Below are 26,903 nucleotides of genomic sequence, written 5' to 3' on the forward strand. Positions count from 1 at the left end.
CCAGAAAGAACAATTTGCTTATTTTTCCCACTATTTGTTTCCGCTCTGCTATTAAAGGCAGCGATAAAACATATGGTATCTGCGCGTGCTCTCAGTGACTTTGAGCATTTTCAGATATAATGTCAGATTACTCCGCTTTAAATTGGAGAATGGAATGTGCCCACTTGGATATTTAAAGTGCTTTTTTATGTAATTGAATGCACGTGAGATCGGTGGTGCATGTCTTTATTCATCTCGATTATTGTTTTCTCTCACGCTCAACACTTTTTTGAATTGTGCTGTGATGGTGAGTATGAATGGCCACTGTGAAATATATTTTTATATTTCTTATTTGTTCGCTTGCACTACACGTTAAAAATGAGCGGACATACAAAAAACATGCTGCTTGATTTGGCCTTCCGATATCCACATACATGCAATTTCCTTTTTTTGCTCATCTCCCCAACCAAATAATGGCGGGTGCATGGTGTAATAAAAAGCCGTATCAAAAAAAGCCCTTGCAGTGCCAAAATATTTTAGCATCTTTTTTGCCTGCCGTTCAGCCACCTGCTTAAATAAACTCGTGCGCGCCGCTCCTTCTCGTGGCACCGGTTTTTCATTTTCTTTGTTTTCTCTTTTCAACACCCATCACAAGAAATCGCCACCAGATAACTACACACGCTTAATTTACAATTATGTTTCTCAGCTAATTTCTTTTTGCTATAGGACCGCCTAATATCCAATACTTCCAGTCACTGCCACGCTTTTTACAGGGCGCCTCATCACCCATGGTCGCTCAATATCATCTGTTCTCAAGCTCCGCCATAGTTTTACTTTTATAGTTTAGTTTTCGGGGATTAATTCAATAAATTGTTTTTAAACAACAAACTAGGGCTGAATCTCTATTTATTATCTAATTTTTGCAAAAAGCGCAGAGCGCTTTTTGCTCCCCCGCCCAAAACTCAAAATTTCGCGCTGCAAAAATCTGCTATCTCTGCTTCATTCTATTTTATAGACTTGCGCCTCGCTCCTAATGCCTCGGAGCTTCGTCCTCGCGCTATCAACGCCTTGCGACGCGCCTAGCATTTGGAATTGGCACCAGCCACGGGCCTCACTATGGATCCCTGCCTGGAGCAACTAACCGCCCCGAAAACCAAGCTTTTCCTGAGCTATCGCGCTTTCTTATACATTTCCTATATAATTCTTTTACCGACTTTTGCTGCTTGCATTTAATCTGAATCAAGAGATCAGCTCTGTTAATGCTGCAGAGCTGGATAGATATACCTTGGAGGCTGCGCTTGTAACCATCCGAACAAAGAGCTGTTTAACTTCTTTTTAAGCGTTTGGTCGCCTTGAATTTATAAATATAAAATTGAGGGCCCACGCGCTCACTCACCTTACACCGCCTGTGCCGCAATGACAGACCTGATGTCACCAAACAAACTTCATGGCTGAGCCGTGGTCGCACTGCTTTTCGTGCTCTCCATTCGCTGGATGACCAATGTCAGAAACCTATCGTCCTGCCGGTGCAGCATCGGCACAATCTTGTAAATATCTGATGGCCGTGTCAACCAGTGAGACGCCATGTGTATTTGGTTTTTCTGCCGCTGCTCATATCCATCCCGGCTCTTGTCGACATACTTATCGAGCTCGCCGGACCACAGAATAATCAGCTTCAGCAGCTCCAGCTCCTCGTGATTGACCGTGCCACAAACCACGTCTGGCAACATGACAATGCGTGTGTAGATTTTGTGCAGCATCGCCATCACAAAGATCACGGGCATGTTTTCAACAGAGATGACTGTCTTGTTGGGCTGCGCCATGCGCTTAACAGCGCCGGCAGCTGTGCTGGTGCCATTGTTCCTGCCGCTGACAATTTTGCTCGACGATGTGGTTGCTACTTAAAAAAACAATGATATGAAATATAAACAAATCCGCATACAAAACGCATTAATGTGCCAATTAGCAATAAACATATATACACAAATACTCTCTCTCACTCTCACCATTATTGTGCAATTGCGTCCGATGCTTACAATTACCGGCAGCGCCGAACATCAATGGCGGGACCGCCAATGTTGCTGCGACTGGGCGCAACGGGTGCGTTGCATGCATTCCACTGGTACCAACAATGCTGGCGCCGTGTGGCAATACAGTCCCTGGCCTTGCTCTCATCCGTGGCTCTGCGCGGTCCTGCTGATGCTGCTGCGAATCCAAATTTGAACTGAATGGCAGTGTTGATGCCGATGGCCAGTGTGTGGCCCGCTGGTACCCTGCAGGCCGCTGTGTCACGGCTTGCACTTGGCGCGCCTGCTGTGGGTACCGCAGCGCTGCCAATGCTGAATCTGCTGTTAGTGTTTGTGCCGGTGCTGCCGGTGACAGCAGTGGCAAAATCGCCAATCCATTGAGTATTGTCGCCGCATCAGCTGAATTCGCGCCCGGTGATGGCGGCAGCTGGCCAAGCCGCTGCTTCTCTCGGAGCACATATGCGTTCAGCGCTGCCAGATCATCTGGATGCAGTGGGTCGTCCTCGTTTGCCAACAGCGTCGCTTGCGGCGTCACTCTAGATATCTGCGAACTGAACGCCGCCAGTAGACCAGTAAACACAGAGTCGTCCTCGTACTCGCTCGCTAATTTCACAACTTTGTCGCCAGTAATCAAGGGCGGACGCGCTGGCGGCAGCTGCAAGTACTTTTGTGAATCTTGTTTCGACACGCGCCGGTTCATTGTCTGCTTGTCAACCACACGCCGAATGAGCCCAACCTTGAAAATGTTGTTGCTGAGCAGCCGATCCTCCCAAGTGCCGGTGGTCAGCAGCCGATACACGTACACCCGCCGCCTCTGACCGTAGCGGTACGCGCGAGCGACTGCCTGGTCGTCGTACAGCGGGTTCCAGCCAATGTCAAACAGAATAACACGGCTAGCCGAAACCAGATTGATCCCGATCGACCCAGTGCCCGAAGAAATCAAGAACACGCGATACAGCGAGTCGTCGGCGTTGAACCCATCGATCAAGCTCTGCCGGTGGGTGACGGGCGTCGCGCCGTCAATGCGCATCATCTTATTGGGTGTGCTCTGGATCCGCCCTTTCTGTTTCTGGCCATCACAGCCTGCAATGCCTGCGTGCTCGATGGCCCGCTGCAAGTAGTCGAGCGTCGGGATGCTGCGCGAGAATACCAGCACGCGTTCACCGCAAGCAATGCTTTCGCGGATGATGTGCAGCGCCATGCGCACTTTCGTGCTGTGCTCGGGATTTTGCACGCCGCTGTTGTCGATATCATCCGCGATATCATCCGCGATAGCAATGCCCGACTGGCTTCTCCCGCAGTGCCTTTCGTAAATCTCGCGGCACCACGCGTCGTCGTCGGCAATGCGGCTGGTCAACTCGTCGCCATCACACTTGCCTTCCTCATCGATGGCCGAAATATCCGCTACATCATCTATTATCGCCGACAAATCCGCCTGCTGCTGTATCCGCTGCCTCTGTCTTTGCTGCTGCTGCTGCTGCTGGCGACGGCGGCGGTTTTCTTCAACTGACGCTTTAAACACGGCCGGGTGGTTGCATATGGTCAGCAGCAAGTGGCCGTGCTGCAACAGCCCGATATTGGTCCCCTCCCTGGCCCCAAGCCCGATTCCCGCAAAACGCGCGAGGTACTCGATGTACAGCTGCGATTGCATCGGCGTCAGTGGGCACGATATAAAATACTCAACCTTGCGCGGTAGCTCGTGATATAGCAGCCCCGAGTCGCGCCGGTCGACCATCGTCTCGAGCAGCTTCTGCAGCATCCCCATGTGCAGCTTGCTGCGGCGCTTGTCGTCTTTAGTTGCGTCCACATACATGCCATCGTTGATCGGCTTGATGTAGCGGTAGCGAAAGTCTGCCAGATCGCCAAGGAACTGCGGGTAGCAAAAGTCAACCATCGTCCAGTACTCTTCGATCCGGTTCTGCAGAGGGTACCCGGTCAGGCAGATGCGTGCGCGCGTCTTCAGCATGTTGGCTGCCTTTGCCAGTTGTGTCTCGGGGTTTTTAATACAGTGGCCCTCGTCGGCAATCACCAGGCACGGCCCCTCGTCGATCAGATACTTGCGCAATAAATTCTGCTGCTGCCAAGTGCCATTCGGCGATGTAGGTGCTGCCAGACCGTTGGTGCTAGTCGCCAATCCCGACCACGGCATGGACCGTGCCGAATCTGGCAACCGTCCGTCTGCATCAGCGGGCTTGTCGCTGCTAGCAACGGTGGCAGTGGTGGCCCGCTGCACAAGCCTCCGGAAAACATGGTACCCCATTATAAGCACGCCGCCATGAGCATGCCACGACTTCAGCGCCGCCATCTGCATTTTGCTGCTGGCCATCGCCCCAAAGCTTACGACCTGCGTGATGACCCGCCGCGCCCGGACCCGCACTGCGTGCAAGACACGTTGCTGCTGGACAGGATCCGACGCCGCGTCGTACGGCGCAGGTAGCACGGGCCCCCTTGGCTTTGACAAAGACAATATCGTGTGGCCGACGCCCGTCCACTTTTCAAACTCGGCCGCCCAGTTCGACTGCACCGTAGGCGGGCATAGCACGAGCACGCGGCGGGTGCCAAATGTCGAGTGCGCAAAATCGGCGCTGCCCTCCAGAATCTCATTAAGCAAAGTGTACACGAACGCAACCGTCTGCAGCGTCTTTCCCAGGCCCATCGAGTGCGCGAGCACGCAGCCATGCTGCTTTGGCATGTGGGCAGCGCACTTGCTCTTGCTGCCACCATTGTCGCTGTCGCCAGCTGCCGAGTTGTGATCGCTGAGCGCGACCACGTTCTGCCACATGAACTGGACGCCCTCGACCTGATGCTCCTTCAGGTGGCTGCCGATGAACCCCGGCACAAACACGTCGCGCTGATCGGCCTCGTGCCCAAGATTGATATGCACGGGCGTGCCGATTGTGCTGACGTCAAAATCTGGAACAACTTGCGGCAGCGGTGTCAATGTGTGCGCCATCATGGGCGGAGCCAATGGCTTCAACGATGCCAGCCGTGCCAGTGGGGAGAGCAGCAACTGCGCCGGTGGACGCACAAGGTTTATGCCCGAAGTCAGCACCTCGTCTTCATCAGCCGTGCCCAAGCCCGCGCTGGCATGCACAGCGGCGGCTGCGTTGTGAGTGCCTTCGGATCGCATGCGCTTGCGCGCAATATCGGCCTCCTGCTCTTTTGCGCGCCGCTTGAGATCTAGCACTGCCTGCTTCTCGCGCTGCCGCATGTCCAAAACCTCTTGGCTTTCGGTATGCACGGGCACTTCTCTGCGCCGGCGTTTCCGGTTTGCTGAAATTTTGCTGTCAGGCTGGCTGCCACTATCACTCAGTTCGCCGTCCTCGCAAACGCTCTGCGCATCGGCATCGGCATCGGCATCGGCATCGGCATTAACACCGGCATCGGCATTAACACCGGCATCGTCTTCGACCGCGCTGATACCGTCCAACTGGCCAACACCGCCACCCTCATGGCCATAGGAACGAGCAGTGCCATAAGAGCCAACGCCCAATGGCGACGTCGGCTGCTTCTCCGCGCCCTTTGCTTCAACGCGACAAGTGCGCCGCCAATGGAAAAACGCGGCAAACGCAGCCCTGCGAATTTCCTTGATCTCTTGTACCAAGCGCGCTAGCTTTGGCAAGCACCATCTGTGAATCGAAAGGGTGCTTCTGCCATCGCTGCTGCCGCTGCCGCTGCCACTGCATCCATTAGTTCGCTTGACGCGCTTAAAGCTAGCAAAACCTGCGTCTCTGGTGTTCTTTGCGCTGGCGCTTTTAAGGCGGGCGTGGCCAACACGCCACACGGGCAAGGGGCACTCGATGAGCGACCGCGCGACCAGCGAGGTGTCGTGGCACATACGCCGAAGCTCATGGCGCTGCTGCTCATCTGTTACAGACGGGTGCGGCGTGCGCTCCAGCTCCGACCTGATGATTGCCAATTGCTCGTCGCGCTGTTTGGAGCTGGGGTACGTCACTACCACCAGCGCCGCATCGCCCGTATCATTCGCACTGCGAGAGTCTGTCTTGGTGTTTGGCATGGCTCGGTTGTCCGGAATCGGGTCTCCCGGGACATTGATCCACTGCATAAACTCGCTCCACATGCGCAGCGCAATGCGCATGCTGACAGCAGGCATGTGCTCGGGGCAGTCTGGGCTCAGCCGCCCGGCCTCCAGATCGGCGAGCGACTCCAATCCACGCATCATGCGCACGACAAAAAACATCGCCGCATCGTGAATTTCATCGGCACTGTGCTGGCACAGCTCGCGTACAAACTGCTCGTTCGACATGGCAACAGTTGTTGTGACGACAGGAGACCCAGTTGGCTGCTGAGCACTCTGTCGAGCAGCTCCGCCCTTTTCGTCCGTGTCTTTGCCCACAGCAACGCTGGCGTTGTCGTGTGCTTGGGCCTTGCCTTCGCCTTGGTCTGGGCCCAAGTCCAAGCCTACGCGCGAGCGTTGGCTGCGGGCTGTGGGGGCCCGATTGCGAGCGTACCGCCGACTGACTGCCTCGCGATACTTTGCTAGCTCCTTGCCCTTGGTTTTGATCAGCAACGCCTCCTCGGCTGCCAGAGCCGCCTCTTCTGCCACCGCTGCCTCTCCCAATGACAGCGGGCGACCATGCAGCTGCTGGCTTAGCCTTTGCTGTACCGGCGACATCACACTTGCACCCGCATCTGTGCTCGCCAAACTGCCCGCCAAGCTGCCCGCCGCAACTCTAGAGGCCGGCTGTTGAGCCAATTTTTGTGACGAGCGACCCTGTGACTGAAGGTCATTATTTGGACCATCGGCCATGTCGCTGCCAATCCTGCGGCCATGAGCGTTAATGAGTGGATTGCTGCCGACTCTAATATCGTCTTCATCGTCGATAAAACCGACCATGCTGTCGCTGTCGCTATCACTGGCACTGTCACGGTCACTGCCACTGCCACTGCCACTGCCACTGCCACTATCAACGCCCTTGGTTTCTGGCAACTGGCCGCGCCCTTTAAGCAGCGCGCTGTATCTCTGCGCTTGATTTGCCACTGCGGAGGACGACAGCGATGAGCACCGCTGCTTGCGAATGGGGTGCGGCGGACAAGGCAAGCTAATCAGCTGCAACATCCACTTGGTCTCGGCGATCTGGTTGATGGTCAAGTGGAACCCCTCGCACAGCGTGACCAGCTCGCGCCGCGACGAGCAGCCGCTTTCGAATACGCTTTTCTCTTCGTTGGGCAAGCGCTGTATGCTCAGCCTGGCGAGCTCGCCCTCGAGCCGCGCGCGCCTGCCGATATGCCGCCTCCAGCTTTTGTACGCAAGCGCCTCGAGCTTGGGCCGCACGCGCGTCTGCCAGTCGCTCTCAAACTGTGTCTTCCTCTCCTGGACAATGTTTCTGACGAGCTCGACGCGCTGTCTCTCGATGTTTTCGGCTCTGGCCCTGTGTTTGTCAACATCGCGCCGCTCGGCGTCCATCTCGCGCAGCAGATTGTCGGGATACTCGCCCTCTGACTCTGAGTCGCCATAAATCGGCAGCACCTTGTCTTCGTCATTGGTGGCACCGTAGTCTTTGGCGCTGGCTGCTGCTGTCGCTTCTGCTGCTGCTGTCACACCCAAAATTGAATCATCGATTTGCGAGCCAAGGTCGCCGTAAGCTATGCCATCGACGGTCGCTACGTGCTGCCAGTGCCATGCCTGGACCCGCTGCATATTGTGCCAGAGCCGCGCGCTGGCTGAGTTCGCATCCACGGCGCCAGCATCGCACCCATGCATTCCCTTGCCGCCGCCCTTGCGCGCGCGCGCAGTCATCCGCTCGACGCGCTGCGTGTTGCTGCTAGTGAGTTTGCAGCTGGCGAGGCGGCGGAACCAAAACGTATCGCCAGCGACGAATTGAAAGTCCACAGCGCAAGGCGGCTGATCGGCTGAGTAGTCCAATGACGCGAGTGCGCGGCGGTGCTGTCTCGCATTGCGCAGCACTCGGCCTGCGCTTGTATCAGACCCAGCAGAACCACAGCTGACAAAAATAGCCTGCAGCTGATTGCGCGCCGAAACAGGATCCAGCTGTGGCACTGTGGCCGCTGCCTCTGCCTCTGTGTGCAATGACAACAGCAAGGCCGATATGCCGGCACTGCTCACCAACTGCTGGTTCTGCTGGGCCACCAGGTTCCCTGTCGGTTGCGTAGTCAACTCAGTGCTCACCAAGAAAGGGGCTATGCGTCGCTTCTTTGCCCCCTCTGCCGCCACAGCAGGGTTAGCAGGCAGAGCTTGTTGCACTTGCTGCTTGGCTTCCAAACTATGCGGCTCATGTTGCCAAACATCTGCCGTTGCGGGCGACACTCGCGCCAGGAAATCCACCTTTTTCTGAGCAGACGCCTGGTTGCCAGTGCTATCCTCGTCCTCACCAGCATCCTCGCTCTGTGCACGTGCAAACGACTGCGCTGCAAGACACACTTGTGGTTTGCGCGCATGCTCGCTGGCGCGCCGGTCGTCGATATTCTGATAAGCATTGACCGTGCCCAACGCATAGACAAGCTGCTCTGGATCGGCCGATGCCGCCACTGTGAGCTCAGACTTGGCAGTCTGTGAACTCTCTTTGGTGTCGCGTGCGTGTGGCTGCTTGGATGCTGCCGAAGCCATAACCAATGCACTCGTTAGACAGCTCGAGTCACTGACGACAAGACCCTTTGCTGTGGTAAGGCTGCCACTGCTGCTGCGGCGCACAGAGGCATGCGCTTGAAGGCCGCAGTCCGGCGCAAATGCTTGGTCACTAGAGCTATACTCGCAAGACTGCGTGTGCTTGTGTTCGCATGCTCTCGGCTGCTGCTGACCAGCGTCCTGATTATGCTCAAGGGTCGTATTGCTCGCCACAACTACACTGGTGGTGGGCAGATCACCGAGACGTCTCTCCTTCACGCAACCATGATCTTGCAAAATGACATGCCCGCTGTCCCGAGCACGGCTCTGATCCGGTTGCTGTGCATGCAAAGACAAAGTATCATGGTCTCCACTTGACTGCAGCTCTTGCCCGCCGTTTTGGGGTTGGCTGTGCACCTCGGGCAGTGTCGGCAGTGTGGTGACTAGCGATGTGTGTTCAATAGCCAGACCTGCGGCGTGCAGCGGCAAAGATAATACTGCACTGTCACCAAGCGCGAGTATCGGCGACAGCTGCAACGAGTTTTGGCGCGACACTGACAGTGCCAGTGGCGGTACGATCGGCGCATATCTGTGTGTGGTAGGCGATTGCATGGATGGTGTTGCTGCCCGCTCGTCCGACTGCTGCTGCTGTTGCTGCTGCTGCTGGACAAGAAGCTCTGAGTTGGTCTCTGAACCAAGATAAGGCAGCACGCACTCACGCAGTGTACTGCTGGCGGCTGCAATGCCCAGAGCGTGGTCGCTATCGGCAAGCGGCTGGTCAAGCTGCATGGTCTGCGGCGCAGCATATCCATCGACGTCGACATTCATTTCAGATGTATTGCTGATCATCATATCCAAAGACTGGGTTTCGCTATCCGTACCAATGTCTTCGCTGCTGCTGCTCGAGTGGCTGAAACCAATACCCTCGCCCTCGCCCTCACCCTCGCTGTGGCTGTGGCTGTGGCTGTGGCTGTGGCTGTGGCTGTGGCTGTGGCTGTGGCTGTGGCTGTGGCTGTGGCTGTGGCTGTTGCTGTGACTTCTCGAAGATGCATTCGCTGCGGCTATCGCGACCTGGGCGGCCACAATGTGATCAAGTGATGGGGTAGTCTGCATTGTCACATCCGCAATGCGCGCTGCCATGGTCTGGACATCAGTCGGGACCATGTCCTCGGGATCAAAATCGTCATCACTTTCGTCGCAGCGGACGAGTGCAAACCTGCCAGTGAAGTGCGCAGAGTATAGATAGATGCGGCGCGGACACGGCGATGACGGAGGTGAGCAGGACCCACCGTGTGCGTCATAGCAGCTCATTTGCTCCTCCATGCTCACCTGCCGAGCACCCCGCGGCCTATTAAATATTTCCGCATCGCTAGAATCGCTGGCAAAATTAAACACAAATGGAGATAACACGTCGTCATCAGAGTCGCTGATATGTGCGACGGCGTGTTTCTGATGACTCCGAGGTCGCGCGTCACGCGAACGATATGGATAAATACGTGACTGCTGATAAGGCTGATCTGTCATGACTACAGGAAGCTCGTATGGGTTAACACATTAATTTTGGAATTAGCACTGTTTGCAGTGATATGCCATTAAATACAATAACAAATGTGTATGTGTGTATTGATGATGCCAAAGCCAATAAAGCAAGTGAATGATCGAGCTGCGTACTTACATTGAGCTTGTGTTTTGTGCTTTGTGATATTTGGGGTGGCTGCTAGCAAGTAGAAACCGCTTCCAAAAACAGCGCTTGCGCCACGACTGCAAAAGTGGGACTGGTAAGGTGAAACATATTAGTGTTGGCAGTGGCATACTAGAATATTGAGACTGTAGAGCGCGAGGCTGTTTTGACGATGGCCCGCGCAAAATAGATCGTGCCAATGAATCGGCTGTGTGCTTACAGTGTGGTCGTTCGAGAAAGCTACCAACAAAAGTATAAAAACAGACCGCTGCTGCTGCAACTTCTGTGTTATGACGTTCGTTCGTTTGTTCGGTTGGTTGGTTGGTCGGACAATATAAAAATAATAATAACGCCGGATTTCTGCGCCCAACCTGCGATTTGGCCGCTGATTTGTCACTCGATTCAAGTTGAAAATAAGAAAGGTTTGCAGAGTGCCGAATCCGCCGTTCAAAATAAAACTATTTATGGCGTCGTTAGTTTCTTAACGTGGTGTTCAATTTTGAATGACAAATAAAGTGAATGAGTGAATTGAGAATATAAAAATACAGGATAATTCAAATGCAAATAAATACATAAAATATACAAGAGGAAAAGAAAAGAAAAGAAATGGTAGGATTGTGGCTTTTTTGGTCAATCAAAATTTGGTGTTGATCAAAAATAAGAAGAATATTGCGAATTAACTGCAAAACACAAAAGCAAATACGCAATATTTGGATTGAAGGTCCGCCAGCGCGTTTTTATTAACAAATGGGCATCGTTCTTGCCGCTGTATATCGGCGTGATGGAAAGCGCGCAAATAATTTTTGTTTACAGAACAAACTCTCAGCTGAGCAGGATCTGCAATTTCTATATCTATATCTAATATGGCAGAAGAATCCACAACTACTTGAACTTTTATATAAACTTAAACATTCGCGCGGCGGCCACCATCAAATATGACGATCCGAGAGCAATTGGAATACGCATTACCACTTTAGTTTTGCAAGTCCTTTTTTAATTAGAATGGAACCTTGCAAATTATTTGCCATCGATTTTACGTAAAATTACATGTAGCTGACACTGCTTTCTTTATGTCTATTGTATTATATGTGTTGGTATTTGTGCTAGCCAACAGCTGACATTGTGTTTTAAACAAATTGTTTATTTATCAACCACGCGCACATTATATTTACTAGAATACTAGGGCTGGTTCAAACAATTTTTTGCACATCACTCAAACACAATATCAATATATTTTGCCAGATAGTTTATGCCAAAAAATCAACTATAAATTCCAGTAACAAAGATATAGCTTAAAAACATTCGTGCACTTTGCAACATTGTCTGTTTCAGGTTTGCCTGCCCTATGAAGTGTATGTGTGTGTGTGTGTGCGAAATAGTTCAATGCGGCATGTGTAATCAACTCGATTTAACTATAAAAATTTTATATTTTATTGAGTAGAAATGAATACAGTTGTAAATACAACTTGGCATGTTGTAGCTACTGTGGACGGTGCTGCGAATAATATAGCAAAATTATAGTTTAACCATGATCTTTAATTAGACGATTGCTATTATTAAAAGTGTGTTTAGTTGATAATTGTTATCTGACATTGCATTTGCAGCCAAAATCTTATTTAGACACGCACAAAATAAATAGTTGCTTTGCAAAAACTAATATGGAATGAAACAAGTTATTTAATTTAATTGCAAAGATATATTGGCCATTTGTTGATCAGTTCATATATTCGACCATGCAGGTATACTTCTCACATAAACCAATCAATCCGTGTGTATTTTTTGCGCGCAGCAAAACAATTGCAAATGCTGCCCTAAAAGTTTGTAATTTCAAATTGGGTTTTCCTTATAAGATCAAAAGCAAAGGCAAAATTAGTTAAACAATTCATGCTTTGACGTTTTGAATAATTAATGTTTCTGCTGTTTTGTAACTATCAAATACAAAAATATATAACAACATATAAAATAGTTCACTAGCAGAAGAAATCCCTGGGAGACTACCAGAGTTAAATTGATATTAAATTGTACAATGTTCAAGTGCTAGCCTACCAGAAATATGGTATTATAAACTAACAAGACTATATCGCGAACAATTCGCGCACTAATAAAAAACAGCCCAAACTTTGTTTAGACCGTGGTCATGTGCACGCCTCACAATCAGAAGGCCAAAAATCACGTGTAATTACTTGCGGGCTTCTGGGTCTGATAGGAGAAGCAGAAATGGCGTTTATTGGCTGAAGGCCGTACTTTTTTTCAAAAAAATTTGTGCGGGCAGAAAAAGGGCTATACATCCTTCCTTTCCCCATCTTTTTTGCCTAAACTCAAGCGCGCAATCGCAAGATATACCCCCCCTCCCCAAACACAATAAGAGGAAATACACACAGATAAATTCAGTGATATTTGTAATCTAACCAAAACAGGTTTATTGACGCGCCAATTCTGTTTTTCGGGACTACTGTGAACAAAAATAGTGCGTATGAGAAATACATGTAACAAGTCATTTTCAGGCAGTGATGAGTTATAGTGAGGCAATCGAGTGAGAGAAGCTACAAGGATCGGCACTAAAATAATAAAATTCCATCACCATTTCCTAATCTGGCTTGTACCCCAACAAAGCAAAAAATTGGTTTATTGTTTTGTCTGTTATCTTGACCTTTATCTGCGATAGGCACCCATTTTTCTCCGCACACATTGATCCGTTTCCGGGTTTGCTGGCATTGGTACAAGCGCAAACCGAATTAAAAATGACTACCCGGTTGACGAATGCAATCGTCTGACAAAATGAACTGCAGCGTTGTCATCATTGTCTACACTGGCTCTCATCTTGTTAGACACGCCTGAAAATGAGCCTCCCCGACGCTCTTTTTTTGTGAATTGTGCAGCACATATGGACTTTGCATGACATTCATATCTGGGATGTGTTGACCACCACCACGTCACTTTCTTTTTTCTCAGCAATAAAGCGCAAGCAGTATGGCCCACGAAAAACTACAGAAAAACATGCTAAAGCTGCTATGTTTGTTGTGTATAAAGCAGTTGCGCGGTAAGTGCATGTGAGCGCACGTGTTGAGTCCGATGAAATGTCTGTGGCTGTGTTGTAATAAAAGGTATTTGTCGCAAAGCTACATACAACAATAGTTTGCACTTGTTATTTAAACAAATAAAAATACATGCATTGCCAAATCAACCATTAGCAGCACAATAAATAGCTCAAGCAGAGGGGGATTGGGAGAATACATGATTATAAATGAACTGGGCCATGGGAGTGGGGGTGCCAGTCAATTCGGATTTCCTGCGTGTCGTATTAACCACACAATGAATAATAGCATCCGACTCTCATCCTGCTGCATTAGAAACACAAGGCACAATGGTGTAAGGCATGAGCCGTCATGCAGGTCAAAAGGGACGTGTAAAATCTAAAATCTAGGCCATGATGGTCACATTAGTATCTATTGTTTGTGGAGAACAATGCACACGCTCACCTAAGCCAACATCCTCATAGTTGGCATGTCGAACTATATGTTTGTTCTGAAGTGTTTTGATAGCACAGCTTTATTGTTTCTTTTTCCTCCGCACTGTGATGTCCTGTGTGGGTATCAATAAGAAATCGGCAATCAGCGACACCAGGCTGGAAAGTGATCAGCCCATCAGGACCGTGGGCCGGAACTATAAAAAGACAGAAAAGGCGTGGGGAGAAAAAAAGAAGTTTTCTATGCATGGTCGTTTGGGCCGACAAAGACGCTCATTAAAAGAGAGAGGATGTAAGCCAAGCTGGGACGATTGACATCAACGATGTGCACACAAAAGGAAAAGAAAGTGGGGAGGGAGAAGGGGACTGAGGAGGCGTATTTTTATACTCTTATTTTGCGTTTATTTTTGTATTGTTATTGCTTTTGTATACGCCCATCTTTTTTGGCACTTTTCTCCCTCTGCTGGTGCATTTGCATTTGCGTTTGCATTTGCGCTTGTTGTTTGTTTGCATGTTTTCTTCTTTCTTTGGCCCTTCGTGTCATTCTTGCTGTCATATATTTCTTTGAAACGTTGACGTTTTTGAGTTTTTTGAGCCTGCAATACATATTTATTTTTATTTATCCGTACTCTATATTTTTTTTGGCTCTCTTCAACGCCTCCACTTCTCTCTTTCTTTCCTTTTTATTTTTACACTTTAAACGTCTATTATTACCCTTTATCCTCTTATCACACTCGCCTTTTAATTTCCCCTTGCTCTACTAGCATCCTCACCTTTTCCGATACACTTTGACGTTCTCTACCTTTACGACAACAGCTCTGAGAGTGGTTTCCCTTATTTAGTTTTAGACTGTCTTTTCAAAATCGAGAGCGAACTTTTTTGCACTATTTGGACCGCAGCGACAAAAGACTATAAATAAACAACAGCAATAAAGAGACGCAGGCGACATTCTAATGAAAATCCAACGCTTATTGTGCTTTTCGGCGGTTGCGCTCTTAGCCACAGTGGCCGTTAAGGCGCAAGATGACGTGGGTGCGTTGCCGCCAGCGGTAACTGATGTGACTACGGCTCCCACCGAAAATATGGATGTGCCCATCGAAACACCCGCGGTATCGGAGCCCGAAGAGATTACCACGCCGGAGAATCCACCGACCGTGACATCGGATGAAGGCAACTCGACTTCAGAGCCCACCCCAGCGGTGGACCCCACACCGGATACACCGACGACGCCCGATATGCCGACCACGCCGGATACGCCAACCACGCCCGATACGCCGACGACGCCGGATACGCCAACCACGCCGGATACGCCAACGACGCCCGATACGCCGACGACGCCCGATACGCCGACAACGCCTGATACGCCAACCACGCCAGATACGCCGACAACGCCTGATACGCCGACAACGCCTGATACGCCGACAACGCCTGATACGCCGACAACGCCTGGTACGCCGACAACGCCTGATACGCCGATTGATCCAGCGGTGACCCCTATTGATCCCCAGGTGACCGATAGCCCGACCGCAGATGACACGCCAGCGGAGACGCCAGCTGATGGAACGACGAACGAGGCAACGGGCGAGATAGCTGAGACGACAGAAAATACGGTGGAGACAGCCGAGACGACGGACAAGGAAGATAACAATGCCGAGGATGCGAATACTGACGAGACAGAAAATGAGGACACTGCGGCGGACAACACCAAGCCCGGCACCACCACTACCAACACCAGCACCAAGGCGACGTCGACACCCACCGGCACGAGCTCATCCTCGTCGGGATCAAAATCATCCGGCAGCAGCCTGAGCGGCGGCGCAATCGCCGGCATTGTCATTGGAGTGCTCTTGGCTTTCGGCGCAATGATCGGCTTCCTGCTCTGGCGCAGACGCAACCAACGCAAGGCGTACTTGAACAACAGCGTTGACTATAACGAGTTCCCTGAGTACGACCCCGCTGCACTTTCCAACCCCAACATTGCAAACTCCGTCAACCACGATCCCGCGGCAGCTGGATTCTACGGCGACAAGTCTGGTAACTTTGCTCACCATGATCAGCTTTCTGGTGGCGCTGCGGCGAATGCCAATGTGTTTGACATTAACCCACCCCACCACACCATTAACGCCCGCGACCTCGACGAGGCCTGAGCTTTCTTGTTTTTATAAAAAGCGTGTTAGTCAGTGTTTAATAAATCAGCAAAGTTTTATGCTTTCCTCTTTCATAGTGTATACATAATATATTGTACACACATACACGGAGCGTAGCTATTTTAAAAATATATCGTGCGTGTGTTAATTTATATATTAGTTTGTTATATTCAATGCACTGTCTAGTCTGAGCGCTTCGAGATCAAAACAACACAGTCGCGCTCAGGGAACCGGGGCACGTAGGTCGCGGCGGCCATGCGTGGCATCGTGATGGGTTGGCCGTGCTTGTCGACTCTATCCGGCGTGAACAGCACGTCCTCGGGCAGCTCCAAGTCGTACTTGTTAAAGATGTTGGCCATTGTGGAATGAATTTCCATCCATGCCAAATTCTTGCCCGGGCATACTCTCACACCAGTGCTGAAAGTGAGCACTTGGCGTTTGATTGCCTCGTTTTTTAAGAACCGCTCTGGGAAAAACTCGTAGGGCCGCTCCCAAACCTCAGGATTCGTGTTGATAGCGGCAATGCTGACGGAGCAATTGTACCCCTCGGGGATGAAATAGCCGTGGAGAGTAGCGCCGCCCGTTGGCATGCGACGGGGCATTCCAGTGACAACGGGAATCAGGCGCAGGGACTCGTAGATGCACGCCTCGAGGAACCGAAGGCTGGCCTTGGACTCGCTGTAGTTGATTATGTGGTCGCGGCCGAACGCCTCGCGGACCTCCTTAACGACACGAGCGAGATAGTGCGGGTGCAAGAGAAGCAGGTGAATAGTCCAGGTCATTGTGTTTGAGCTGGTATCTGAGCCAGCAAGCAAGCTGATGATTGTTTCGGTGACCACCTGGTCCGACGTCATGCGGATGCGCGACTCGGGATCCTCAGCGTCAATGAATGCCTGCAAGAGGTCCTTGGGCTTGTCCTCGTTGGGCTGCAGGCCGCTCAGCAGCTTCTTGCGGTTGTTGATGGCGTCGGTACACAGCGCGAAGAACGCGTCAAACTTGCCGTACAGCGACTTTGCAATGTGCTGGCGGAACAGCTTAGTCTTGAAAAAGGGCAGGATCGATTCAAAGAAAATAATGACCAGCGTGCTGCCGACCGACTTTGCGATGTGCGTGTCGCCCGACGTCAGCGACATGTGTTTCTGTCCGAATCCAAGCGTGCTGATAATGTCAAAGGTCATGAGCATGAGGTCGTCGTAGTAGCAGATTCTGGCCTTGTGCTTCTCCCCGGCGTGTGCAATGTCGCGGTCCCATTTGTTGTAGAGCTGCTTAGTTCCGGCTTCCAGAATAATGGGCTCCATGTGCTTCAAGTTGGCCAGACTCATGATAGGACCAATCTGCCTCCGGCGCTGCTTATTCAGCTCGGGGTCGACGGTCAAAAACGTATTCGGCTGCATGACCTCGACATTGCTGTAGCGCTTGTCCTTGAGGAAGGCATGCGTTCCCAGGATAATTTGACTGTCTTTCGGGTCGCAGATGGCCACCCTGCGCGGCGTAATGACAAAGAGGCCGCCGTATTTTTTGTTGAGCTTTATCATAAGCTCTGGCTCATCGCCACGGAGCTCGTGGATGAGCAGGGGCAAACTGGTGATGCGGTACCATAAGGGGCCAGGGATATGGCTGAGGGGCGACAGATAGACCTCGTAGAACACCTTCCATATGCAGTACGCGACTATTCCGTAGAGTATGTGGATTGGCTGGAACGACTGCCATAGCGTCTTTGCCAAAACGGCAGGATTAAGATACATGGTGTATTTATTGCTGAGTGAAATGTCAAATAAAATTTAAAATAAGTATTGTTTGTTTGTTTGTTATCAAAGAAATATTAAAAGTAGTGAAGGAAACAGCCGAAAGGTCATCCAGGTTGTTTATATAAGGGTGAATTCACATCGTGTGCATATCTCATCTCCAAATCGATCCGCAACCGTGCTCACAAATGCGGAAAAAATAAAGATGTAAAAGTTTGCAGTGCAAAATGTAAAATTTAAAATGTAAAATGCAAAGCAAACATTACCGGCGGTTGAAAATAAAAATGGACAAATTAGAAAGAGTGGAAATATGCTCAGATATAATACGTCGATCCACATGATACTTGCATTTTTTCCTCAACGATCGACAGAAAAGGTGTGCCTGAAAAGAAAAAGTAGGGACAAATAAAGGGAATCTATTTGTAAAAAAAAGCAGTCGTCATGACTGTACGTGGCTGTGCCGTTTTCCAAGCGTTCTGTTTTATTTTTGCGTTGTGCGAGTAATGCAATTTTACACTATACGTTGCTTTGCTTTTGTTGCCGCAGAAAAATACAGAATAAGAGCTCCAAGCCATCATATTCTGCAACCCAACGAATGCCAGAACGCAAAGTGGCATACCATTTCAACTGTAAACTTTAACGACTGACAATTGTATAGAAATAAAGGTAATGTCATTTTTTGAGTAAAGACATTACAGTCTAATACTCACCATTAGTAGGATCATCATTATACTTTTATTAGTGTTTAGATGTAGTGTTTACCATGCAAATGTAGTACACTTGTGATGTATATTTGAAAAATTAACAAAATACATAGACTTGCATAAAGCAAAGTGCACTGTTATTTAATAATTTAGTACCAAATTGAAATGCCAGTGTTTTGACATTCTTAGAATAACCTTTAATGTTTGCATTGATAACGAATAATTACGCAGATGAGCGTGCAATTGTTGATACTTCAAATATTTAAATGTAAAATAAATTTATACAAAGTGCAGACAATTAATAAATATTTATTAAAGAAATCTGTTTTGCTAAACAAGTCGATGTTTGTTGGTATCAAACAGCCCAAATTGCTGATTTAAATCGAGCGTGCTAAAGCCGGCATCCTTGTCATCATGGATACTGTCGTTCATCGGGTAAAACGCCCCGCCTCCCTTGCTGCCCACTGAGTTCATGCGCAACAGTGAGCCTTGCATTTTGTGTGATCTCGATGCTCCGTGGCTGCTAGTAGCGGTTGAATCCAAAACAACATTGTACTCCTTCTGTAGCCCGTCCTTGCGCAGCTTTGAAATCCACTGATTGAGGTACCGCTCGCGATCAAACAGGCACTTGTACAGGGGCACTCCCATGATAAACCACCACACTGAATTTCCGACGAGGTGGTCCAGACATGTGTTGATAATGCGCAGGCTTATTTTTAGAGGATATCTCGGAAGGACATAGCGCATGACAGTGGCAAACATAAGAGCAACAAATATAATTATGTTTGCAATCAGCGTCTCGCGGCTCTCGTTAAACGAGCTCTTGATATTGCGAATCTTCCATTGAAGGATTACTCCAATGGCCACGGTCACCCACAGGAACAAAAACATGCCAATCAGGTAGTCTGCGTTGTAGTTGCACAGATCGAGTTGCGGGTTGAATTTGGCCGTTTGAGTGGGCTGCAGCACCAGCGATATAATCCCAAAAACAATAGAGCACAAACAGTAAATGGCAAACGGAAGATACAGTCCCAAGGTGTGATATGGAAGATTCCGCCTAAACACGCGATACAACCCGTACGTCCTCAGCGAGACCAACGAAAACATGGCACAAACGCCTAGAAAGAACCGCAACCATACTCCAAACACCATACATTTGACCATGGGCGTGTTTGCCAACGGTACGTGTCCGTTGGCCTGGAGGTCTCCGACGAGCCACATGATGTTTGCTACCATCACACAGGCCATGATGATGGGGTTTTTCGCTTTTAGCGGAGGATAATTTCTGTTCCACAGCACGTAGATGGTTGCAATAAAGTCTATCACGTAAACCAGGGCAATAACAATAACCATAATAGCGTCGGGCGTGCCTCGCGGCTCCAGCGTCGGGCCTGTGCCCTCGCTGGCCTTTTGTCGTGCCAGCTCGCTTTCCGTTATTGTGAATGACAAGTGATTACCCATTTATTGGAAAGGAGAAATTTAGGATTTGAAAGTGTACGTTGTAATAAAAGCAGTTCAAATAATATTACACCTACACACAAACACAGCGAGGTCCAGCGCGCGGATAAATATTAAAGGAAATAAATTTAAATATAGGGATAGTAAAAGTAGAAAAATAATGAGATGAAAGAAGCGAAATATGAGTCGCTTGAAATGAAAATGAAAATGAATGAACGAAAAAACCGTAGGGTTGGCAAGCACTGGGTTATAAATAAGATTAATAAAACCTGATTAGAATACTTAAAGATAAGGTAGAGGATAGGAATGCATGGACATTGCAAAGTTCAAAGATTTCCAGTGTGTTTTCCATTTAATTGATTATTTGTTTTTTTCTGGATGCAACAGGCAATATTGTTTTCATGTCAACTTTGGCGCCATATTTGCCACCAGACAGCATACTTGTTTTTGTGATACTAATTTTTACACAACAGTGCAAATAATACCTGCATGGGTAATCCATTTTGAACTAACGGAAAGTAAAATAAACCATAAAATTAATGGCAGCAAGCGTAAAAAACCCAACCGAAAATGGGATTACCACAATTTGCATGCAAAAATAACAACAAAAAAAGCAAAAACAATAGTTGCAAAGGGTCTGTTAAGTACATGTCTACAATATACCTGAATGATTATCCAAAAAATATGATGTTATTTTTTATAAATTAAGTAGCACTAAAACCCGAACAAATCATGTTAATTAGGATGATGCCAACTTGCCAGCACAATTTTTAATTACAAACAAAGTGTCGGCCAAATGTATATATTCTAAGGGGGATATTCTGCAGACTATGTCATCAAACAATGGAAAGAAAACATATTGTGCGAGTGGTTGGGACTATCACATCATTGTTGCACGCTCGTCGATCTAAAACTCTTTATTTTGTACAAACGAATGTATCATGAAATGAATCGGCTTGCAATTGTGGCGCGTTGCGTTTTGTCGACTTCTGGATGCATGGCATTGTTGCCACGCGTTAATTTGGCGGAGAATAAAGTTAAAAAGTTACCTTATCGCAAATAACTTGGTAATTACTCACGACAAACTAAATTTATGAAAAACAGAATTAGTAAATATCGACACTGTTTATACGCAGTAGGTTTTAATGATAGTGTCCACTCAAAATAAAATGTTTTATAAAAGATGAGAGGGCTCTCTTTGGCCAAATATTACTTTTTCTAGTATATATATTTGCAGATCAGCCACACCGGTCTGAACATTTGAGCACGATAACGCAGTTCTAAACATTAATGTTTAGCCAAGGAAAAATACAAAATGTAACACTGCAGATTAATTACAAATTAATAAATTGAATAATAAAAATAAACGGAAACAAAAACAAAAATTGGGTTTAACAGGTCTACTTTCTTGAGCTGACGCTGCCCTCAGCACTGGTTCTGCCGCTGCCGCGCTCGAATCCGTTCTGCGCAGAAGCCAGTGACGATGATGGAGGCGAGGTCAGATGATGGCGGGCGTCAGAGTTGTTGGCTCCGATATAGATGTCCGTAGCCGCGTTGCCGTAAGGGTAGAACGGCATAGCCGAGCGGTTGGCTGTAGCATTGTAGTCGACACCATAGAAGCCACCGGGTGTCAGGCCAGCAATGTTCATGTTTATATTCATGTTCGTGCCCATCGACGAATCCATAAGCTGTTGCTGTTGCTGTTGTTGCTGGCGATGGTAGTATGCGGCCATCATATCACCTTGCTGCATAAATTGCTGTTGCTGCTGATTGGTTCCTCCAACCATGCCACCAAACCCGGCAGGCGGGATTTGGTGCTGATGATGCATGCTAATGGCTGCAGCGGCATTGGCCGGGAAACTCATCGCCACAGCGCCACCACTGCCGGCAGAGGCAGCCGTGGATCCCGCAGCATTGCCGTTGCTCGGGGGCGACACAAAGTGAAACCCAAGTGGCTGCTGCATTTGTTGCTGGTAGTGCTGAGGGACAGGCATGGCATCAGTCTGATGCTGCTGTTGCTGCGCAGGGGGCGAGCTGATTGAGCTGATTGAGGGATTGCCGCCGCCGCCGCCGCCGCCGTAGGGCTGCTGGGTATGGGCCAAAATGTTTGATACGACATCGGTCAAGCGCTGGGTCGGCTGCACATTTGATGCTGCTGCAGACGACGATGCCGAGCGGCCATTGCTCCCGGCAGGTGAGATCGGCGAGTTGCGGTTGCCCTGATGATAATTATGGCCGTGGTGTTGGTGGTGATGGGTGGCGACAGCTGACTTTGCCGGCGACAAGAACGACTGGTTCTGTAGTTGTTCAGACGTGAGAAAGCGCAGGCGGTCGGCAATCCGGGCCTTCTCCGCATCACCAATGGCGTTGCCCTGCAGGATCTTCAGGACAAGGTGCACGCCCTGGGCCTGGTCCAGCAGCACGTCGTCAAGCACAGACGGATCGGGGTTGAAAAACAGCGTGTTGAGTATCAGATCACGCGCGTCCGGCTCGGCCGTCTGGTCGACAATCTTGGTGACCGTGGAGGCGCCCAGCTTGTGGGTCGCGAGGTACCGCAGGTGTGGGGCCAGCTGGTGCGCTAGCACGCGGAAGCGGCCGGGGAAGCGCGACGAGTCCAGCAGCCAGTTCATCAGCAGGTGGCCGTTGGCGTTGGTGGCCAGGGCCACAGCGTTGGTGACCAGGGCCACGGCGACAAGCTTCTGCTGCAGCTTGCCGGCGTATGGCGACTCAAGGCACGTGCGAATGGCGCGCGCGCCAAAGCGGCCCTGGGCGATCTCCAGGCAGCGTGCATGGATGGCGTCGTAAGCAAACTGGTTGGTCGCAGGCTCGTCAAAGCCGTCGTCGCCGGCGTTGTTGGCAAACTTGAGGCAGCCCTGGACGACGTAGTTGCCCAGCTGGTCCAGCAGCAGCTGCGGCGCGTACGGCTTGATGCTCTGGACAATGGCGCGGCGCTGGTCTGGCGTGTCGGCAGTGTCGATGATCTTCTGCACGGCCCAGGTGCCGTTCTTGTGCACGCCAATGGCGGCCATGTGCGGGGCCACGCGCTCGATCAGCTCGAGCTTCTGCCCAGGCGAGCCGCGCTCGGCCAGCTTCTGCACCAGCACGTTGCCGACGTAGTCCGTGCACAGGTCGACGGCATGCGGAATCAGCTCTGCGAAGATGCCGTCGAAATCGGCGGCCGGCAGCACCGGGCTGCTGCCGGTGGCGGCCTCGAGCTGCTTGCGGATGTCGCGCAGCCGTGCCTGCTGCAGCACGGCCAGCGGCTGGCCGGCCGACGACAGGGGCGGCGGCGAGGGCGGCGCCGGTGGCGACAGCGGCGACACGGCGGCAGAGGCAGGCCCAGAGCCGGGGTTGGCGTCGGCCGGGTCGGGGCGGATGCAGACGGCAGGCTCGGGCAGCTGCGGCAGCTGCGTGGCATAGGGGAAGGCCACCAGGTCCTCGTCGATGGCCAGCGAGAAGCCGGGCTCGAGCGCCTGGCCGCTGCCCAGGCCGCGCTGGGTCGTGCCAGCAATGGCGTCGGCCTCGGCGATCTGGCCCGACACGGTCAGCGGCGCCGCGCTAGGCACGGGGTTGCGCAGCTTGAGCGATGACTCGTTCTTGGCGGCCGGCACCTTGGCGTAGCCGATGCGCACAACCAGGCCCTCGATGGGCTTGCCGTTGATGGCCTGCTTGGCGCGCACGGCATCCTCGAGGCGGATGAAGTTAACAAAGCCGCAGTTCTTGTGGTTCAGCACGCGCGCCGACTCGATGGCGCCGAAGGCCTGGAAAACGGTGGCCAGCGCGTCGGGCGTCACGGTCGGCGCAATGTTGCCAATCCACAGCGCGCGCGTCGGCTGCATCGCCTGGGCGTCGCCGGTCGCGTACGACTCGCCCTTGCCGTAGCCGACGCGCACGGTGTTGGCGCCGATACGCGCGCCCGCGTGCATGTCCTCCCTGGCGTGCACGGCGTCCTCGACGCGCAGAAAGTTGACAAAGGCGCACTCCTTGTCGGGCAGCAGGCGCAGGCTCTCGACACGCCCGTACTTGCCGAATATGGCCACCAGGTCCTGGCTGCTCAGCCCCGGGTCGACGTTGCCCACCCACAGCGACCGCGTCGGCACGCCGTCCGCCGCGTGCGCGCCATAGTCGAGGTCGACCGAGTGCTGGCGCGTGTGTGTTGATGGCTGGCGCGAGTGTGTCGACGGCATCAGCTGCGCCGAGGCTGCGGCTGCGGCTGCGGCTGCGGCTACGGGTGCCGATGCCGATGCCGATGCCGGCGGCAGGGGCGGGCGCTGGGCGCCGGTGGGCGACAGGCCGTACGCCGTGCGCACGCTCTCGCCGCCAATGCCAATGTGCACGGTGGAGGCGTCGCTTTCGGACTGCTGGCGCGAGTGGCCGGCGCCGCTGTGGTATTGGTCCATGGAGCCGCCGCCGATCGTGCTGCTGCTGCCGGTCACCGAGCGCCGGTGCGCAGCCGACCCTGCCAGCGAGCTGCCTGTGCGCATATGCATCTGAGAATGCTGGTACTGCGGCTGCTGCTGCTGGTGCTGCTGGTGCTGCTGCTGGTACTGGTACTGTGGCTGCTGCTGCTGGCCACCGCTGCCACCGTCCGCCTCGTTGTCAAACGGGCTGGCCATGGTCTTCGATCTGGCGTGCGTGCGCGCCATCAGCTTGCGGAAGGCCAGCGACGGATTCTGCGACTTGGCAGCGGCGTGCAGCACGTCGATGTCGGGCTCGTCGGGGCCGTCGATGCCGTCAGGTGGGCTGTTGAAGCTGTACGACCTGATCCTGGCGTACGCGTCGCCGCCAGCCGCCGAGGCGCCCTCGACGCGGAGCCCAGCCATGGCGTCGGCCAGGCTCACGCTGCCGTCGGGCGTCGCCAGAATGTCCAGCTCCGCCGACAGCCCCGACGGGCCCCACACGCCGTCGTTGAACGACGGCGTAAAGTCGAACAACCGCCCAGCCTCGGCCTGCTGCTGCTGGGCATCGGCGTGCGGCGACGGCGAGCTGCGGCGGGCAAACGCCGATCGCAGCGAGGTGGACGAGTACGAGCTGCGCAGCGCCGACGACGATAGGAGCTGCTGGCCAGCGCCAGGGACGCCGCCCGACAGGGAGCCCAGCCGCGCGTGGGCGCCAAGCATGCCCGACGCGTTCGTCGGCAGCGGTTGTTTGACTGCGGCGGCCGCTGGCGCTGGCGCTGACGCTGGCGTTGGCGTTGGCGTGCCAAGGCCAGGTGGCGATGTGGCCAGCGTGTGCGAGCGCGCATGCGCGGCTGTGCGGCTGGCATTGCCTGGCGGCGACGCCGACGGGTTGGTTGGCGCCGCAGCGTCGCCCTGGGCCAGCAGCGAGATCGTGAACTGGCGGTGGTGGCCGATGAGGTCGTTGCCGCCGCCAGTCGCCGACCGGCTGTGGGCGCCAGCGGTCCCATTGAAGCGATGCTGCTTCTCCTCGTTCAGCGTGTCCAGCAGCGAAGTGCCATAGCTCGCCGTTCGCCCGTGGCCGCTGTTGGCCGCCACGCTGCCCGTGCGGTGCCGGTTGATTGGCGCTGCCTGCATGTGGTGCGGCTGGGAAGCAGAGGCGGTGGCCGCTGCCGCTGCGGCTGTCAGCCGGTTGTCGGCAACCGCCCACGGGCCGTTTGTCGGCAGCATCCCAAACACATTGGCGTTGGCCTCTGCCGACAGCGATGACAATAAGCCAGCGCTGCTGTTAATGCTGGTGGTGGTGGTAGTGTTGTTGTTGTTGATTGGCGGAGACAGGATGCGCGCGCTGTCTGCCTTCATATGGTTGTTGTCGTAAGGTAGTGAGACGCTCGAGTCAAAGAGCGGCTGCAATCCCGCCGGCAGACGTTCTGGCTGCTGGTGGTGCTGTTGCTGCTGATGGTGGTGCTGTTGCTGCTGATGGTGGTGCTGGTGCTGGTGCTGGTGGTTTGAGCTTGCCATGTTTGTTTTTTTGCTGTGGAGTGATGATTGCGACGCGCTTCTGTCGATGCTGTCTAGATATGGTGGTGGTGGGTTGGGTGTATAGCAAAATGTATATATTAGTTTGTATATATTAGAGAGGAAAGCTTGGGTTGTAACAAGAGTAGCAAGAAGAGAAGAAAAAAAGATATTTATTTGCAGCGTTTATGCATACCAAATAAAGGGATACAGCAATTCTTATTATTGTTATTAAAATAGGAGGAGGGGAGGGAGACACAACACAACAGAACAGAACAGATGCAACTGTACAGGAGACTCTAATATATCCAAATGCACAGAAATATGACAAGGAACGAGATTGACAAAGGGGCCAAGCCACCCTCAACCTTATATATGAAAATGAAAATTTTTCTTCGTTTACTGCTATCGTCCAAGTTTTTTTCTTTCTTTCTTGCAAACAAACAGCCAGAGCAAAGGAAAACAATAAAATGCGGGTGAGGAATAAGCGATAAGAAACGTGGGGATTTTTTTTACACTTTTTGTTGATTGAGGAGAGAGCCCAAGCAAGCAGATGGAAAAACATCTTTTGCAAGCGTTTTATTCTGCTTCTTTTCCATCTTTCCAATAACAAGGACAAAGTGCGGAGAGAGAAGATGGCGGAGACGAACAACGAAGGAGAGAGAAAGAGGGGTAAAAAGGATTTTTGTGGAGTGTGGCAATAAACGAGGCTTGTGGAGAACAACAAAAAACAACAAACAACAAGAAAAAGGCGGGGGAACTTACCGACTATTATTAATTCAAGAGACCGGCACCTTGGAGATGTTGGAGAAGGGCGAAATAAAGTAAATTTTGGATTGAATGCGGAAAAAACAATAGGAATAGAACTTTGTGTATAGATAGCAAATAAAAGTAGTGATAAAAAGGTAAAAAGTAAAGAATTGATAGTGACAGTGACAGTTGGGAGAAATGAGAGGTGGAAAAAAGAGAGTAATTGCAGAATAATGTAAAGGCTAGAATTTAAGTACAGCAATAACAAGAATAGGATAAAAAAATTATTAGTAGTATTGTTTTTTTCAGGAAGCGATGGGTTCTTTGTGAGAAAAAAGAAAAGAAAAAGAAAGAGTAATCTTGGGCAGTTGGCTGATCACACACACAAACAGGCATCGCGCCAAAGCCCAAAAGTAGCGAAGTGAGGGGGGGGGGCAGACGGGCG

General features: G+C 51.4%; 6 protein-coding genes across 6 annotated transcripts; all 6 read right to left on the minus strand.

The window, feature by feature from the left end:
* Positions 1 to 1,424: 1,424 nt before the first annotated feature.
* On the minus strand, positions 1,425 to 10,116 carry BX661DRAFT_200423 (uncharacterized protein; the record flags this gene model as incomplete). Its single annotated transcript, XM_051538410.1, has 4 exons — positions 1,425 to 1,860; positions 2,022 to 2,273; positions 2,303 to 10,048; positions 10,094 to 10,116. The coding sequence occupies 4 exons, from the start codon at positions 10,114 to 10,116 to the stop codon at positions 1,425 to 1,427; spliced, it is 8,457 nt and encodes a 2,818-aa protein (XP_051389252.1).
* A 4,074-nt stretch (positions 10,117 to 14,190) lies between these two features.
* On the minus strand, positions 14,191 to 15,114 carry BX661DRAFT_187544 (uncharacterized protein). The gene has a single exon (XM_051537237.1). The coding sequence runs from the start codon at positions 14,833 to 14,835 to the stop codon at positions 14,584 to 14,586; it is 252 nt and encodes an 83-aa protein (XP_051389253.1). The 5' UTR covers positions 14,836 to 15,114; the 3' UTR covers positions 14,191 to 14,583.
* A 954-nt stretch (positions 15,115 to 16,068) lies between these two features.
* On the minus strand, positions 16,069 to 17,631 carry BX661DRAFT_146000 (putative cytochrome P450 monooxygenase; the record flags this gene model as incomplete). Its single annotated transcript, XM_051533144.1, has 1 exon — positions 16,069 to 17,631. One exon carries the CDS (start codon positions 17,629 to 17,631, stop codon positions 16,069 to 16,071), a length of 1,563 nt encoding a protein of 520 aa, XP_051389254.1.
* A 1,034-nt stretch (positions 17,632 to 18,665) lies between these two features.
* BX661DRAFT_200426 (uncharacterized protein) lies at positions 18,666 to 19,796 on the minus strand (the record flags this gene model as incomplete). Its single annotated transcript, XM_051538411.1, has 1 exon — positions 18,666 to 19,796. The coding sequence occupies one exon, from the start codon at positions 19,794 to 19,796 to the stop codon at positions 18,666 to 18,668; it is 1,131 nt and encodes a 376-aa protein (XP_051389255.1).
* Positions 19,797 to 23,320: 3,524 nt separating this feature from the next.
* Positions 23,321 to 23,719, minus strand: BX661DRAFT_146042 (uncharacterized protein; the record flags this gene model as incomplete). Its single annotated transcript, XM_051533145.1, has 1 exon — positions 23,321 to 23,719. A coding segment is annotated over one exon (399 nt), but the record flags the coding sequence as incomplete, so codon positions are not given.
* Positions 23,720 to 25,741: 2,022 nt separating this feature from the next.
* On the minus strand, positions 25,742 to 26,497 carry BX661DRAFT_187554 (uncharacterized protein). The gene has a single exon (XM_051537238.1). It carries the CDS (start codon positions 26,271 to 26,273, stop codon positions 25,824 to 25,826), a length of 450 nt encoding a protein of 149 aa, XP_051389257.1. The 5' UTR covers positions 26,274 to 26,497; the 3' UTR covers positions 25,742 to 25,823.
* Positions 26,498 to 26,903: the final 406 nt, after the last annotated feature.

The sequence above is a fragment of the Kickxella alabastrina genome (genome assembly GCF_025024165.1).
Source record: "Kickxella alabastrina strain RSA 675 chromosome Unknown BX661scaffold_26, whole genome shotgun sequence".
NCBI lineage: Eukaryota > Fungi > Kickxellomycota > Kickxellomycetes > Kickxellales > Kickxellaceae > Kickxella > Kickxella alabastrina.